This window comes from Acanthochromis polyacanthus, chromosome 6 (genome assembly GCF_021347895.1).
Source record: "Acanthochromis polyacanthus isolate Apoly-LR-REF ecotype Palm Island chromosome 6, KAUST_Apoly_ChrSc, whole genome shotgun sequence".
Taxonomy (NCBI): Eukaryota; Metazoa; Chordata; class Actinopteri; family Pomacentridae; genus Acanthochromis; species Acanthochromis polyacanthus.
The window spans coordinates 27,553,799-27,571,252 of record NC_067118.1 but is presented as its reverse complement, the minus strand read 5'-3'; the positions used below and the strand labels follow the sequence as shown (position 1 = coordinate 27,571,252).

The following is a 17,454-nucleotide window of genomic DNA, read 5'->3' as shown; positions in this document are numbered from 1 at the left end:
ACCCTGTTTTTTGGTAAAATTATGTTCATGTCGTAACTTAAATCCAAATCTCTATTTGTTCAATAAGATTTTTTTCTACAGCCTACTTTGTACCAATTTATTGCTTATAACATAAAGTAATAGAAACAAGAATCAGGATGTGTTTTCTGATTATTAAATGAAGATAACTTTTAAAAAAAAGCGTGTTTTGGTTAAAATTTCAGGAGTCATAACACCGTGTGGGGTAAGTGATAAGTTAAAAACATGTAACACGTTTAAGGGTTCATTCCTATCTGCATATAGTTTGACACCAGCCTCATCCCCCATGATTCCTTCTCTGCCCAGATAAGTTTCTACTACGGACTTGTTTTGACAATCATAGATGTTGCTTCTGGCTGGTTGTGCATTATGACAGTGGTTGATCAAACAAGATTGGAGCTTTCAGCATTTATTTGAGAGTCCTTCTATTTCATCTCTGATAGTCTTCAGTCTTGTTCTGTCAGTTTGTCCTTTGGGCCTGTTTCCATCACCAGATTGTGAGCAACGGTGATGATGTGTAATTTTGGTGTCCAACGCTTGATTCTTGTACAGAGCCAAGAAAAAGATCATGCAGGAGTTAACATTTTACATTTTGCTAGCGCCAGAATATGACTGTATTTGAAAATTGGACGCAGAAGGAAACATGGCAGGAGTTGGTCAGAATTTTACTTTTCATTTGCGTCCTACACAGTGATGTGAAAGTTTTGAAAATAAAGGCTTACTCAAAATGCATTTTTATGTTTTCTCCAGAAAAAAGACAACACATCCAGATTAGTAAACCTTGTTATTATTACTCTGTCACAGACATCAGATTGGGGCAGTTTTGCTATTTGAATTGTGATGTATCCCATTATACTGATGCTTAACCCTGAAGAGCCTGACCCATCAAAAAATACCCAGAAAATTCTATTTTCTTTTAATTTGAGATGTTTATAAACCTTTTTTAAACAATCCATTTAAAAAATTCAAAATTGCCGTATCAATTTGTTTATGATACATTTGGCAACTTTTTGCTCACAACAGTGTTGATTTTAGCAACAAAAACTAGTTTTGTTGTATTTATTTTACTATTCATCATGCTGATGAAATAGAGGTCTCAGAAACTCATGTAGCAAATATGATACAGATGGTTATATTGGGTTAAAGATGACTGTAGAATGAAAACAAGATTTGGCTTTAGATTGTAACATCTGTAGTGAATGTTAAGTCGATGTGGTTGCAGTTTTTAACGTGGCTGAAATGTGTTTTTCAGCCCTGGGAGTTTGAATGTGGCTATCCCCTGTACTTACAGAATATATAGTGGCTCAACATTGTTGGAAAAGGTACAAATTCAACCCAGCCCTGTGTACTTTAAGGGCCTGTAACTTGGAAAATATTCACATTATGATGGTGGAATTTTGTTTAGCTTCATGAAATAGTCTGCAATTTTGGTACAAAGAAAGCTGCTGATTATTAGAGGCTCAGATTTTTTCCCAGCTTTGGTTGCTTTTATATGAAACGACCCATTACAAACGTCACTTTCAGAGTCTGTCATTCACTGTGGACGTGCGCCCCCCGCTGCCGCTCCTCCAGTACTGCACTCTGACTGCTTCTGTCCAAGGTCCTGAAACGAGTTTCTAACTACCATCTCCCTCATCTCGGGGCTATTTCTGATTATTATTCTCCTCTAGAACTAAAGCATCGCAGCAGATTCCCACAGAGCTGCAGGGCTTCTCCACCTCCACCTTCCCGTCGACAGATTTCCACTGTCATCCTTTTAAACGGCTCAGCTGCTTTAATCCTGCCGGCTGACCACCGCGGACATGGGCACGCGTTTCTCTTAATATTCCTCCCCTTATTACGTGCCTGCGCAGATAAACGGCAAACTGCAGTATTTTTTAAATTTATTTATTCACTCGCAGTAAGAAATTACCAGAAAGCGGCTTTAATTGGATTTCCAGGCAACAAGCAGGAGGAGGGCAGCAGAATGGCCCGCAGCCTCTCAGCTGCACCGACGCTCTGCATGTGGATATGAAATGACAGGCTGCAGATGGTTCTGCTTCTGTTTTATTCACTTATTTATTTCACCCGGGAAAGCTGGATCTATATCTGTGATCCATCGCAGATACACTGAGGAGTTGATGGTTCGTTTTTCTTAAAAGAGTTCGTGGTGTTGAACTACAGAAATGGACGCGGCAAAGAAAGGTAATGTACACAGCAACAGCATGCAAAGTTATGCATAACAACATGGTTAAGATCACTGCACTGTATCCTCAATAGAAATAACAGAAATGTAGAAGATAAAGGTCTTCTGATTGGTCATGTTAGTAGTAGGAGTTTCTCTTCTTTCAAAGTGACAGCATATACTCTTACAGTAACAGCTGGCATCGTATTCAAAGTTTTCTTACTAGGACACACAGTTTATGCTCTTTCCTGCCCATATTTTCAGGCTACTCCTCTGTGGTTTGTTCACGGATGAGTTGATAAAAGCACCCGCAGGCTTATTCTCAGTGCAGGGCCTTGTCAACAGGTGTTCATGTGCCTACTTGGGGATAGTGCTGGGCTAAGTGCCACGCTGCTCCCAATAAAGAAGTAGGTCACATCTGGTCTTATAAGATCTCCTTTCCTAATTATGTTAGATAATAAAATGTGCGCTGAGACAAGAAATATGGACATGACCTGGTGTGACCCAGGACTGAAAAATGTGCTCTGTAGAGTTTCCCATAAGGTTGTTGTGTTGTTTGTATGAATCACCCACTGCTCTTTTAGCCAGTTTCTACACAGATGAAACACTTCTTCATTTGCTCACATTACAACAGTTCAGCTCATGTATCTTTAAGCCTGCTGTCCATAATGAAAATTTCATGTTCATGATGCTTGAAAATCAAATATTTTCCTCATTTTGTGCTCTATTCTTTCATTTTCTGACAGATGCCCCCCCTGGGGGCGATGCAGGCAAATCAGACACCCTTGGGTCAACTGGCTCGTCCAGAAAAAGAGGAGGGGGGGCCAAGAAGGCGATGCAGGCCAACAAATCTGCCCTCAGGGCCCCCCGAGCGCTGTGCTGCCTCACTCTGAGCAACCCCATCCGCATGGCAGCCCTGGCCCTAGTGGAGTGGAAATATCCTTTCTCTGAGTCGTGTCTGTGTTGACTCATGCAGAGTGCTCTGTAGAGGTTTAGACAAACCCTCCTGCATGTGCAAGTGTGACAATGTGTGAATGTGAATATGTTAGGCTGGAGGTGAGTTTTGTTCTGTTTTGTTTGTTTTTACCAGAGAAATGCATCCACAAGGTCTGTTGTAGCTTTAACTACAGTTTTCAAGCCCTTTGATATTTTCATTCTGCTCGCCATTTTTGCCAACTGTGTTGCCATGGGTGTCACCAAGCCGTACCCAGACGATGATTCCAACGCTACAAACCACCAACTTGTGAGTTTGCTATGAAGAGATATATGCATTGACTTGTTCTTTTGCATCATTTAGAGAGTTAGGACAACAACAAATGTTATACTAGGCTTGGTGTTACAGAAGATGGTGTTGCTCAAACATAAGTCAGGATGATGCAAACAAAACAGCCTAAAATTTACCAGCACAGACTACAAGAAAGGTGAATCTGCACCTCTAATATAGAAATTTCAAAATAAGGCAACAACAAAATGTAACTTAAGCAACAAAAATCATTACACAAACACAAAATATAATGAATTGACATGACATTTTCCTACAGGAAAAAGGAAAGAAAGGTACTAACACAGATTTCAGAGTTTTATCCAAGAATTAAGTACCTTCTTCTCGTGCATACTTACCTGTAGTGTTAAATAGTCACATAGATGAAGAGACCAGATAGTTAGAGGGCATGTGAGAGAGAAAGTGTTTGAAGAAAGAACTTATAAAGACCAACAGGGAGAATGTCATGCTACATATTCACTTTGATTAAAGAGAACTTTATAAAGGAGAGCTGCTCCTTCAGAATATAATGAGGTCAACGCTTTGTACTCTCAGCACGTCTTCTTTTATACTTTATATTCTTTGTTTCTGAGAGCATCTCCTCTGCTTTTCCTGAGATCACTTTCATTCTAGGATCCCCTGAGTTATTTGTAATAAAAGTGTAGGAAATGACAGTTTTAATGGTTTCTGGAAGAAAAGTAAAATGAGCATTTCAAAAGACAGGAGTCAGTAGGTGTTCTTCTGCAATTAGTGAGAAAGTGGGTGGGTGTGGTGGTGGTGGGTGGTAATGGCATTAGAGGTAAAAAGTTGCGCTGTGACCTTAGCTAGGTGACCCTGTCAGGGATCATGATTGACTTAAACACCAGCCATCTGCCTCTCCTCTCCTGCTCTTCTCCTCTCTCTGTCTCCTATTCTTTCTCTTTTTGTGATATTTTTGTCTCAGCAAACTGCAAATGACATGATGGTCAAACTGAAAATAAATCACAGTGAAAATAAGAGTCATATGGCTGGAGAATAGTTCAATATAATAATAAAACATGCAGAAGCCGCATTGTTGTTAATGCTATTTTACTGCTTGAAACAACAGTGTGCTTAGAGTAAAAGCCATTAGATATTTGAGGTAGGGTGAGTGTAGTTAAAAGAGTGGTGGACACACAGACACAAACATACTTACAGCAGGATACATGTCAGTAGATCCCTTTATTGGATTTCACAGAGGGGGTAATCTGACAGTTTAAGGTATTCCTCTTCACGGGGACCTAATATCAGCTGTTTTTAGATCAGATTTTTGGGGTGTTTTTCAGATTGTGTCAACAGCAGTCATCACCTGACTTTAAACCATCATCATTCCTGGATTATTGTGTCAGCTTGAGGTGAAGTGACAGTGATTAGGAGCGTTAAGCTGAAGGTTAGACTTAAGCATGCGCTAGGCAGTGGGTTAAGAGTTTAGAAAGACACTGTTCAGTCCTTAATGAGTGTCCACATGACTCTTTTCAGTGGATCAAGAAAAAACAAAACAGTTGCAATGTGGGATAAATCCAATAATAATTTCTAAATGTCAATATTATGCCCTAAAAATAACTCGACATTTTCTTTTGCGTCAATATTTTTTTTTATGATGTATTCATTTTATTTTAGCTTCACCATCACCACTTTTCCTTTTGTCTTTTGTTGCCAGGAACAAGTTGAGTATGTCTTCCTCGTCATCTTCACCATTGAGACTTTCACTAAAATCCTCGCCTACGGCTTAGTCATGCACCCCAGCGCCTACATACGCAGCGGCTGGAACTTGCTTGACTTCATTATCGTCATCGTCGGGTATTTTTGTGCTTCACACAGTCGCAATTTCCATCTACAGATGTTCTGTCCGTAATGAGAACTGTGACGGCTGTGCTGTGACTCTGTGCAGGTTGTTCAGTGTGATAGCGGAGGGCATGACGGATCATAAGCCAGGAGAGGCCCATCACGCTGCAGGAAAACCCGGAGGCCTGGATGTCAAAGCTCTCAGAGCATTCAGGGTGCTGCGACCGCTTCGACTCGTATCTGGAGTGCCGAGTGCGTTTGTCATTCATTGCAGCTTGTTTGTGTTTTTAATCCCACATGCACAACTAAAAAGTGTGTGCTTGCCCCCGCCAGGTTTACAGATTGTGTTGAACTCCATCATGAAAGCCATGGTTCCTCTTCTCCACATTGGTATGCTGGTCATGTTTGTCATCATCATCTATGCTATCATTGGTTTGGAGCTTTTTATCGGCAGGATGCACAAAACGTGCTACTTCGTGAGCACAGGTACCGTCTGTCTGTCTGTCTGTCTGTCTGTCTGCCTGTCTGTCTGTCTGTCTGTCTTTACATTGTCTCTGTTTCATGGATGCACAGATTCAAAGACTGCTGCCCTCCTACTGTTTCCTCCTCCAGGTCTCATGGTGGAGGACGATCCTTCTCCTTGTGCGTTTGCTGGAAGTGGCCGCTTTTGTGTCGGCAACGGGTCCGAGTGCAGGGGCAAGTGGGAGGGTCCCAATGGCGGGATCACAAACTTTGACAACATCTTCTTTGCCATGCTGACAGTTTTCCAGTGCATCACCATGGAGGGTTGGACCGATGTGCTCTATTGGGTACGCACACATCTTCCTAAATCCTCCATTTCTTTGCATTTGCTTACTGATTGATCCTAATCTGCACTTTCAATCTCTCTGCACAGATGAATGATGCCATTGGCTACGAGATTCCGTGGATTTATTTTGTTTCTCTGGTCATCTTTGGATCATTTTTCATCATCAATCTCGTATTGGGTGTGTTGAGCGGGTGGGTAGTCGCTGCACTGCAGAAGAAACAAAGACGCTGTTTGAAATTGCATCCATCACATATGTCTTCTCTGCTTTTCCCAAGTTTGATGAGTTTGTGCCTGTATTTATTTTGCACAGAGAGTTCTCTAAGGAAAGAGAGAAGGCCGTGGCTCGTGGTGAGCTGCAAAAGGCTCAGGAGAGCAAGCAGATGGAGGAGGACATGATAGGCTACATGGACTGGCTCATAGAGGCAGAGGATGTGGATGAAGAAGGAAACAAACGTTAGTTAAATGCATATTTTCAAAGTACAAAATCCCACATCAACACTCTATAGTCCTGCATTAATACATAATGCACTTCTGTGTCTCTGAAGGTGCTGCAATTGCAAAGAAAAAGATGATGAAGAAGTTCGGCTGGTACAAACGCAGTGAGGATGGAGGAGGTATGTCAGCTCACACTGACTCTTTCTGTGTTTGTTATATTTGATGCTCTCCTAACAGCCAGAACTTCTGCGTGTGTTCAACAGAGTCAGACTCTGATGACGATATAGCTTATCTTGATGATGACAACGGCTTCTGCGCTTCTCTCATGTAAGGCAGCAGAGAAACATTCATTATTACCATGCAGGAAGAGAGAATGTCATTATATTAATGTCTTTCTTTCTCATTTTCTTTCTTTCTTAGGGCAAAGTTGATGGCCAATAGCTTCTGGTAAGATTTTTATTATAACACAGGGGATATAAAATGTTGATGTGACGAAGAGAATTAACTTTCAGAGAAGTAGTCAGGGCATCATAATACATTATAGCATAGTTAGGCTGTCATGTCATATAAATTATTTGAACAATGAAGTTCTATTTATATACAGATAGATAGATAGAGTAGGCTCAAAACCAATGCTTTTATAAATCTATACTTAAATATTAATTAACTACATTACATCATATCTTATTCATATTTTTGTTGCGCTACAAATTCAATAAATCACAGTGACACTACACCTACTGCTAAAGCCTTTCCTGCAAATGAAATTCTGCATTCAACACGCTACTTCCTCTTTTTTTCAGTGACCAGCTGTGCCAACTGAACCACACTTTCAGGAAGAACTGCCGCGTTGCCGTCAAGACCACTAACTTCTACTGGCTGGTTCTTCTGCTGGTGTTTCTCAACACAGTGGCCAGCGCCTCTGAGCATTACGGACAGCCGAAGTGGCTCACAGAAATGCAAGGTAATAATGCACTGGTCTTTTAATCATTTTTTATTTATCTTGGTCCTAACCCCAACTGCTATGATTCAGAAGGAATCAAACTAATAAACTGACCTCTCTGTCCCTCAGAGCGAGCCAATAAGATCCTGCTGCTGCTGTTCACGCTGGAGATGTTGATGAAGATGTACGCCTTCGGTCTGCAGATCTATTTCATGGCGCTGTTCAACCGCTTTGATTGCTTTGTGGTGTGTGGTGGCATTCTAGAGACACTGCTGGTGGAGTTTGATGTCATTCCGCCCATCGGCATCTCTGTGCTGCGCTGCATCCGACTGCTCAGGATATTTAAGATGACTCGGTAAATACTACCAAAGCTCTAGAAAGACACCGCTTATTTAGATCCGTCTTCATTTTCCTGACATGTTTCCATGCTCCCTTGTCATCTCCAGACACTGGGCTGCTCTGTCAGATCTGGTCAATTCGCTGCTCAACTCCATGAAAGCTATCTGCTCCCTTCTGCTCCTGCTCTTCCTCTTCCTCATCATCTTCGCCCTGCTGGGGATGCAGCTGTTCGGAGGCAAATTCAACTTTGACGAAACTCAGATGAAGAGAAGCACATTTGACTCGTTCCCTCAGGCTCTGCTCACTTGTTTCCAGGTGATTGTTCATGTACAGAATATCTCACTCATGATCCTGTGTTACTGAATTGATTACAGCTCCCTCCCTCCCTCTGTGTTTCTAATGTCGTCTCTCTTCATGGATGATCTTTCGCTGCAGATCCTCACCGGAGAGGACTGGAACGCTGTGATGTATGACGGCATTATGGCGTACGGAGGGCCGATCTTCCCTAACATGGTCGTGTGCATATATTTTGTCATCCTCTTTGTCTGTGGTAACTGTATCCTTTTCCATTAAGTGGCAAACACATCAACAGTGCCTCTGATCCCAGTGCAGTGTGAACATTAAGATGAAGTCTTTGATTCCGAAAAGTACAAATCTCCTTGACGTTGTGATCAGACATCCTGCTCAATGTCTTCTTGGCTATCGCTGTCGACAACTTGGCAGGAGGTGGAGGAAAGAAAGCAGTCGAGTAAGTTTGATACGGCGTGAGAAAAGACGCATTTGGTGATAAACTTGTGTTTTTATTTGCTGCTGCGTTTACACCGATCAGTTACTTTTACAGTAACATACTAACTGTTTATTCAGAGAGAAAAAGGAAGAGGAAGAAGAGTGGGATGAGGATGAAGAGAAAGAGGATGAAGATGCAGGGGTAACTCATTCCTACACCTTTTCCTGCATCTCATTGGACATTTATAGAAGCAAAGTAAGTTACAACAGATGATGTTTTGTCCCGAGTGTAGAACGAGGAGGATGACTGGCAGGAAAACGAGGAGCTGCGAGCCATCGAGGGACTTGAGGGTGAGTGTGATGGACGTCCCCCCGCCACAAGAGGCATTAACCGCACTGATTAGGAGTGATTGAAGCCGTCTCACCTGTTTGCTCTTTGTTGTAGGCGTTGCTCCATTAAAGCCTGATTTCTCCGGGCCCAAAGAAAAGATTGTTCCAATACCTGATGGAAGCTCCTTCTTCATTCTTGGAAAGAAAAACTGGTAATTTTAAATGATGCACATCGCGCATACATTAAAATCACAAAGTGCATTTACTCAAATACATATTTGGGTACAGCTTTGAGGTACTTTACTCAAAACTTACCACATTGTATTTTTATCTGCTATGGACTGCAAATCTCAAAACACAAACATGTCATCAGAAAGCTCTCTCACCAGTGGAATATTGTGCTTTTCTAATCGATTTCATTTATTTAGCAGCTTGAGATGCTTTTAAGATGAAAATTTTATGCGGTGGATAATATAACATGCATCAATGCTTTAAATCTGGTATATTGTTGAAGAATGGTTTCTGGCTTGTTTAGATTTTTTTGTAACAAAAAGCACATTATCTTTAACTTCTCATGTGGTTTGATCTCAATAAATGTTCAAATAATTCAATACCTCATAAAAAATCAAAGCTTTGAGAAAAACGGATTTGGGGATCGGAACTTATTTTGTTGTTTCTTCCTCACATTTATCTGCTGTCCCTGTACATAAAACTGTATATAAAATGTTTCAAACTGCAGCAGCTCCAACACTAACATGCTGCTGACACACTGATGCTATTTACTGTTAATAATCTAATGATAACAATATAACTTTTACTTTAATATCTACATTTTGCTTGTAATATTTTGTAAATAGATTTTTTATGCAGGACTTGGATTGTGTTTTTACATTACTTTTACTTAAATAAAGAATCTGAATACTTCTCCCAATACAGCTCACATTTACCCCAAGAAATGATTGAAATATGTGCTGTGAGACCGATGCATTGCGTCTGATTTACCTCCATTTCTTCGTTCTTCAGTTTACGAGTCGCCTGCCACAACCTCATCCATCATCCCTACTTCACCAACTTCATCCTCATCTTCATCATCCTCAGTAGTATTTCACTGGCTGCTGAGGATCCCATCAAATCCCACTCATTCAGGAATATTGTAAGCTTCACCTACGCCTCCTCTTGCAAACATTCCGTCACGTTCCCCTCATGCTCACCAGCTCACAAATATCATCTTCACGATTATCAAGACTGACAGCTGATCTGTCCCCCTCAGGTGCTCGGATATGCTGATTATGTATTCACTTCGGTTTTCACTGTGGAGATCGTACTAAAGGTAGCAGCTACTGGAACTGACAGAATGAAGTGGAAAACAATGTGCTGTATAAAGGCTGTGTAGTCATGGCAGCACGGCTAGTTTCTCACGTGGTTTTCTTTGCCTCCTCGCTCGTGTCTAGATGACGGTCTACGGAGCTTTTCTGCACACCGGCTCCTTCTGCAGAAACGCCTTCAACCTTCTCGACCTGCTGGTTGTCAGTGTGTCGCTCACATCTTTCTTCCTACAGTGAGTAGATACTCGTGTAACACAAACGGCACACTGTTCTCTTCTGACAGAAAAATCAATAGCAGTCACTACTTGTGCTGCAATCTGTGAAAGCAGTGAAGGGTAGAGATTTGAAAAAAGATGTTATGTTTGCCCGGTGTAGTTTTATGCTTCACACTTTCTCGTTCTGAATCAGATCTGTCTAATTTTTTTATCATTTATTACCTAAAAAAATCCATCATTTGTTTTCTAAATCTATTACTTTGTTGTTTTCAGCTCAAGCGCTATCTCTGTGGTGAAGATTCTCCGAGTGCTTCGAGTGCTCAGGCCTCTTCGAGCCATCAACAGAGCAAAGGGACTGAAGGTGAACAACTTTCTGTCCGTCTTTCTTCATTTATATTGAGTGTTTGCTGTTTGTGCAGTGTGTATTGTTTGTTGCGGTTTAAACACATTGGATTTGTTGTGTGTATGTTCACAGAATGTGGTGCAGTGTGTGTTTGTGGCGATCCGCACCATCGGCAACATCCTGATTGTCACAACACTCCTTCAGTTCATGTTCGCTTGTATTGGAGTGCAGCTGTTCAAGGTACGTGTTCACACTTTCAGCCTTGTCATTTCAGACGTATGAGTGATTTTAGTGGTATAAGATGTGGACAGTAAACTATATTCTGTTTTCACTTCTAGTACCAAAAAACAAGAAAGCATTTTTTTGGTTTTTGCTTTAAAATCCAAAACTCGAATATACAATTAATGAACTGAGATTTCCACTTTTCAATGTTAATGGACATTAAAAAGATGGGAAAAAAATAATGTTTTCCGTTATTTTTTTGTTATTGTTTTTGGTTTGAAATGCAAAAGTGGGCCCATTTTCTATTCGCTCGTTGTTGGTTTAAGTCAATAAAAAGAACAATGAGGTTATTTTCTGTTTTTATTTTCATTGTTGTCAATTTAAAATGGGCCAGTTGTCAGTTTTTTTGCTGATGTTCTAAACAGCTGGATTTCTGTTTTGTTGTTATTGTTGGATTAAAATGGAAAAATGAAATGTGGGCCATTTTTTTCTGTTGTTTTATAGATGACGCTGGTGAAAACAAGCAAATTAAAATGGGCCGTTTTCTGTATTTGATAGAAAAACTGATTATACTTCAACTTATTAGCACTTATTCCCACACCAGACAACCTCTCTGTGTTTTTTTTTTTTTGTTACAGGGCAGATTCTACAGCTGCACTGATGAAGCCAAACACACTCCATACGAGTGCAAGTCAGTTTTCTTTCTTCATTCAACAGAAAGCCGCTGACAATCTCTTAACATACGGTTTGTTTTCTAAAACATGCTTGCATGCTTAATTCCAGGGGAACATTTGTGGTCTACAAAGACGGAGACATGAACCACCCCATGGTCAGAGAGCGGATTTGGCAAAACAGCGACTTCAACTTTGACAACGTGCTGATGGGCATGTTGGCTTTATTCACTGTGTCGACGTTTGAAGGCTGGCCACAGTGAGTAATAACTTAAGTTTGTTATGGATAAGGCTGCTACTTCCTTATTACTCTTCATACACTGGCTGCTATGCCTTAGTCATGAATACTTAATCTGGGTCTCTCTTCTTGTGAATGATATTTCTTGAGCACCCTGAAGGAGTTTCTTCAAATTTGGCACAAATGTTTACTTGTACGATGAACTGATTAGATTTTGTTGGTCAAATGTCATTGCCGCATGCTTCTGGCTTTAGCTCAAGAATTTACTTGCTAATTATTTTAACATTTCACACAAATGTCTAATAGATTCAAATGATAAAGTGGTGGCATTTTATATCCAAAAGGTTAAAGCTCAGCTGTGATATCAGAGAGCTTTTCTATTCGTTATCAGCAGCATGACTCAGAAACAAAGGAATATTTTGTGATCATGTTTCACGTTTGGTGGGATGCTGATTTTGATTACATGAACCTCCATCAGTTGAATTCCTTCAGAAACTCACATTAATCTGGACAGACGTAGATGTAAACTGCAACTTCACTAGATGGCAGAGGCTGGCTAATTTTAAACGGCTCACTGATTCCCTAAAAGAGCAAAGCACCAAGCATTACATCACTGAAACAGGAGAGATTGGTGCAGTTGTTTGGGACTGTTTTCAACTGCAGGTTAATCCACATTTGGTTATTAAATGACAGTGTCTGTGGGATAATTCAGTGAAGAATATTAATGAAGTAGCATGCATTCCTCTCTATACTGGTAGTTGGATGTTGGTCTGATTCCATCTAGATTGTGCCCATTCTTATTCTTAAGGCTTTATATGTTTTAAATCAATGTTTTGTTGGAAATCCTGTCGTTATCGTTGCACTTATTTTTGTTTAAAGGCTCCTTTACCGGGCTGTGGATGCCAACGCCATAAACCGAGGTCCTATTTACAACTACCGAGTAGAGATCTCCATCTTCTTCATCATCTACATCATCATCATCGCCTTCTTCATGATGAACATATTTGTGGGTTTTGTCATCATCACATTTCGAGAGCAAGGAGAAGCCGAGTTCAAAAACTGTGAACTCAACAAAAATCAAGTTAGTAATTGAACAAAACCTGATTTTTTGATCTTAGTTGTGGTTTCTGTGTATGTTTTTATTCAAGCTCTTAAATGTGCAGTATGCTTGTTTCGTTGTTTCAAAGCAAACAATGTTTCTTCTTTCTTTTTGCCCTTCACAGCGTCAGTGTGTGTATTATGCACTGAAAGCTCAACCTATAAAGATTTACATCCCCAAAAACCCATCCCAGCTCAAATTCTGGAAGATTATCAACTCCAGTCAGTTTGAGTACGTCATGTTTGTTCTGATTCTGGGAAACACCCTCACTCTGGCTGTTCAGGTACCTTTTCACACAAACCTGTCATCAAACACAGAAATATTAAGTCTGTTTCAGTGTTGTGACTTTGTGATGTTGTTTCTCTCTTAGCACTACGAGCAGTCCAAGCTCTTCACCTCCATCATGGACATCCTCAACATGATCTTCACGGTGGTTTTCACCATAGAGATGATAATCAAGCTACTGGCCCTGCGGGCTCATGTGAGGTTTCCACTCACTTCACTTTGACAGCAGCATTCACCACAATTCCCTCCACCATTCACTTTCAATTTGTTTGTTTTTTTTCATCTGTGCAGCACTATTTCATTGATCCTTGGAATTCATTTGATGCGTTGATTGTCGTGGGGAGCGTGTTGGACATTGCAGTCTCTGAGTTTAGCGTAAGTTTGTTTATACTTTGATTTCCAGAAAGCAACAAAAGAAATGTGTATACAGAATGCGACAGAAATGAGCACACCCTGGTGAAATATCACTGAAATGTCAAATGATTCAAAATTCTATCACCTCTTAATGACAACTTTATATCTAATTTAACAAGTACAGTGTTTTATCTAATGAACAGTAAACAATATTCTTTTAAAAGACTACATTGGAAATACAGGGCCCAAAGTGGAAAATTAGTGCAACCAACGTGAATACATTTGTAACATGTGTGGAATTTTGTGATCAGTGAAACAAAACTGAATGCACCTGTGATTTCCAGTAAGCCTAACTGAATGCACATGGTCATAAAATAACCCGTGAACACCAGAACTTTCTCCTCTCTAGACCTATAGGCTGTGACTATCTGCATGTCTGCGTCATGGTTCCTCTCACAAAAGATTTACCAGAGGATCAGAAAAATCAGATTTTAAGACCTCACAAAGATGGAACGGAATACAGAAAAGTTGCTGACCAACCAAAATTCAGTGGAAACACAGTTAGACCATTAATCAGGAGGTAAAGAACAAATGATAGTACCTCTAACTACACACGTGGACAAAATTGTTGGTACCCCTCAGTTAAAGAAGGAAAAACCCACAATTCTCACTGAAATCACTTGAAACTCACAAAAGTAACAATAAATAAAAATTTATTGAAATTAAATAATCAAAACAGCCATTACTTTTGAATTGTTGATTAACATAATTATTTAAAAAAACAAACTAATGAAATAGGGCTGGACAAAAATGATGGTACCCATAACTTAATATTTTGTTGCACAACCTTTTGAGGCAATCACTGCAATTAAACGATTTCTGTATTTGTCAATGAGCGTTCTGCAGCTGTCAACAGGTATTTTGGCCCACTCCTCATGAGCAAACAGCTCCAGTTGTCTCAGGTTTGATGGGTGTCTTCTCCAAATGGCATGTTTCAGCTCCTTCCACATATGTTCAATGGGATTCAGATCTGGGCTCATAGAAGGCCACTTTAGAATAGTCCAACGCTTTTCTCTCAGCCATTCTTGGGTGTTTTTGGCTGTGTGTTTTGGATGGTTGTCCTGTTGGAAGACCCATGACCTGCGACTGAGACCAAGCTTTCTAACACTGGGCAGCACATTTCTCTCCAGAATGCCTTGATAGTCTTCAGATTTCATCGTACCTTGCACACTTTCAAGACACCCTGTGCCAGATGCAGCAAAGCAGCCCCAAAACATTACTGAGCCTCCTCCATGTTTCACCGTAGGGACAGTGTTCTTTTCTTCGTATGCTTGGTTTTTGAGTCTCTGAACATAGAGTTGATGTGCCTTACCAAAAAGCTCCAGTTTGGTCTCATCTGTCCAAAGGACATTCTCCCAGAAGCTTTGTGGCTTGTCAACATGCATTTTTGCAAATTCCAGTCTGGCTTTTTTATGAGTTTTTTTCAGCAGTGGTGTCCTCCTTGGTCGTCTCCCATGAAGTCCACTTTGGCTCAAACAACGACGAATGGTGCGATCTGACACTGATGTACCTTGGCCTTGGAGTTCACCTTTAATTTCTTTGGAGGTTGCTCTGGGCTCTTTGGATACAATTCCAACGATCCGTCTCTTCAATTTGTCATCAATTTTCCTCTTGCGGCCACGTCCAGGGAGGTTGGCTACTGTCCCGTGGGTCTTGAACTTCTGAATAATATGAGCCACTGTTGTCACAGGAACTTCAAGCTGTTTAGAGATGGTCTTATAGCCTTTACCTTTAAGATGTTTGTCTATAATTTTTTTTCGGATGTCCTGGGACAATTCTCTCCTTCGCTTTCTGTTGTCCATGTTCAGTGTGGTACACACCTTTTCACCAAACAGCAGGGTGACTACTTGTCTCCCTTTAAATAGGCAGACTGACTGATTATGAGTTTGGAAACACCTGTGATGTCAATTAAATGACACACCTGAGTTAATCATGTCACTCTGGTCAAATAGTTTTCAATCTTTTATAGAGGTACCATCATTTTTGTCCAGGCCTGTTTCATTAGTTTGTTTTTTTAAATAATTATGTTAATCAACAATTCAAAAGTGATGGCTGTTTTTGATGATTTAATTTTCAATAAATTTTTATTTATTGTTACTTTTGTGAGTTTCAAGTGATTTCAGTGAGAATTGTGGGTTTTTCCTTCTTTAACTGAGGGGTACCAACAATTTTGTCCACGTGTGTATGTCCTCAGTGGTCATCCTCCTGTAATAACACTGCAGACAAGGTGCTTCTTGTACATTCTAGTTCTGAAAAACAGACTTGGCACAGGTGTTATCGCTGTAAATTATAGTGTCACGGACAGCTGAGACAGTGCAAAGGACATTACATAACATTAACCTATATGAACAGTGTCCAAGAAAAACATTCTCGCTTGCTTTTTGGCACAAAACTGCAAGATTAACTTTTCCAAAGGACAAGTAAAGATGCCTGATGAATACTAGGAGCGCTTTCTCTGGTCAGTTGAGATGAAAATAAATTTGTTTGGCTCCGATTGGGTTTGTATGTTTGGTGTGAGCCTGGTCAAGACTACCACAGTGAGTGCATCGTCCTGACAGTGAAGCATGATGATTCAGAGAATGGAAAAGGTCTTTTATAGCTGAAAACATTAATGCCTGTTGGTATACACAAGAGTTTCTAAGAAGAAAAAAGTATCGACTACAGCACCACAACAGTTAGATTTATATTTAAAATATGCCAGAGTTTTTTGATGTAACATTGTTAAACAAATCTGTACACTTTTTGCCGGACAGGCGTCATTTTGGGCTGATGCCAGTATCTCATTTGAAGGACTGATACTGTGCCAACATCACTGAGCATTCCTACTGTATGTTCACTATGTTGCAGTGTTTCCTCCACTGCTGTGAAAAAATGTTAAGAATTCATCTCCTGGTCTTTTTCTTGAAAATCAAATCAAACAAATGTCATAAAATTCCACTGTTACTGGTAAATGCTGTATTAAATGCTTTGTATGAGCCTGTAGTGACACTTGTTGTAAAACCTTTGATTTTGGCATTAAAGAAATCTTGTGACATTAGTAGCTCCGGAGCCTGGCAAAATGCAATATTTGCAACAATTATTCAGTTTACCAGAGAACAGGATAGTATTATCCAGGAATAAAACCAGAGAATTCTAAATTATTTCTGCTGTCAGAGCTGTACACTACTGGTCAAAAGTTTTGAGACATGTTCTCATTTATTTGAATGAGAACGTGTCTCTAAACTTTTGATCAGTAGTGTAGCTTCCACAAATGACACTGAAGGCTCCTCGTTTGTACTTTATGGAGGTGTGAGTAATTATCCTACTCATGTTGGGTATTTTACAGATAGATTCCACTGTTATTCAATTAAATATATTGCAAGGTGACTTCTTTTCAATCCACGTAGATTTGTATTCGCCTTAGAAGTTTAGTGGCAGTTTCTTATATAAAATAATTAACTGGAAAAAAAGAATTTAAAAAATGAAATGAACTGACTTGGAGGTACTTCCTGAGTATTTCTGATATCGTGGCTGCACATCCTGCAGTGTGCTGCGATGTTAAGTTAGTAAAGTGATTTAACAGATATCTCACTCTGCAAATGAAACCATTAGTGTTTGACGGATTTTCATTTCTTCTCTCCTGCATGGCATCTTTGTCTGTTTTTGACTGCCTGAAATATCGATCCAGGGAGGAGGCGGCCACGGTGAGGTGAGAACTGATCGCTGGCACTGACACGCTAAATGGGTTTTAGGATTGAGATATTCTCTCTTTGTTAGACATGTAACACAGATATTTATTTATCTAAAGTATATTAAAATGTGCACCTCAAGCTTCC

The 17,454-nt window shown here is 40.1% G+C and overlaps 1 protein-coding gene across 1 annotated transcript in view; it reads left to right on the top strand.

Moving 5' to 3' along the window:
• The first annotated feature begins 101 nt into the window (after positions 1-101).
• Positions 102-17,454, top strand: part of cacna1fa (calcium channel, voltage-dependent, L type, alpha 1F subunit a) — a 32,009-nt gene continuing 14,656 nt past the window's right edge. Inside the window, exons 1-31 of the mRNA XM_051949028.1 lie at positions 102-3,118; positions 3,320-3,425; positions 5,122-5,261; positions 5,353-5,498; positions 5,580-5,732; positions 5,859-6,055; positions 6,142-6,245; positions 6,365-6,507; positions 6,600-6,668; positions 6,753-6,816; positions 6,910-6,936; positions 7,293-7,453; positions 7,562-7,787; positions 7,879-8,086; positions 8,207-8,327; positions 8,447-8,519; positions 8,636-8,699; positions 8,791-8,848; positions 8,943-9,039; positions 9,851-9,980; positions 10,098-10,157; positions 10,279-10,385; positions 10,641-10,728; positions 10,843-10,950; positions 11,571-11,623; positions 11,716-11,862; positions 12,721-12,922; positions 13,065-13,223; positions 13,311-13,421; positions 13,517-13,600; positions 17,307-17,327. Of these exons, the coding sequence (XP_051804988.1) occupies positions 2,700-3,118; positions 3,320-3,425; positions 5,122-5,261; positions 5,353-5,498; positions 5,580-5,732; positions 5,859-6,055; positions 6,142-6,245; positions 6,365-6,507; positions 6,600-6,668; positions 6,753-6,816; positions 6,910-6,936; positions 7,293-7,453; positions 7,562-7,787; positions 7,879-8,086; positions 8,207-8,327; positions 8,447-8,519; positions 8,636-8,699; positions 8,791-8,848; positions 8,943-9,039; positions 9,851-9,980; positions 10,098-10,157; positions 10,279-10,385; positions 10,641-10,728; positions 10,843-10,950; positions 11,571-11,623; positions 11,716-11,862; positions 12,721-12,922; positions 13,065-13,223; positions 13,311-13,421; positions 13,517-13,600; positions 17,307-17,327 (3,846 nt within the window). The 5' untranslated portion in view covers positions 102-2,699. The remainder of the gene's footprint in view (positions 3,119-3,319; positions 3,426-5,121; positions 5,262-5,352; positions 5,499-5,579; positions 5,733-5,858; positions 6,056-6,141; positions 6,246-6,364; positions 6,508-6,599; positions 6,669-6,752; positions 6,817-6,909; positions 6,937-7,292; positions 7,454-7,561; positions 7,788-7,878; positions 8,087-8,206; positions 8,328-8,446; positions 8,520-8,635; positions 8,700-8,790; positions 8,849-8,942; positions 9,040-9,850; positions 9,981-10,097; positions 10,158-10,278; positions 10,386-10,640; positions 10,729-10,842; positions 10,951-11,570; positions 11,624-11,715; positions 11,863-12,720; positions 12,923-13,064; positions 13,224-13,310; positions 13,422-13,516; positions 13,601-17,306; positions 17,328-17,454) is intronic.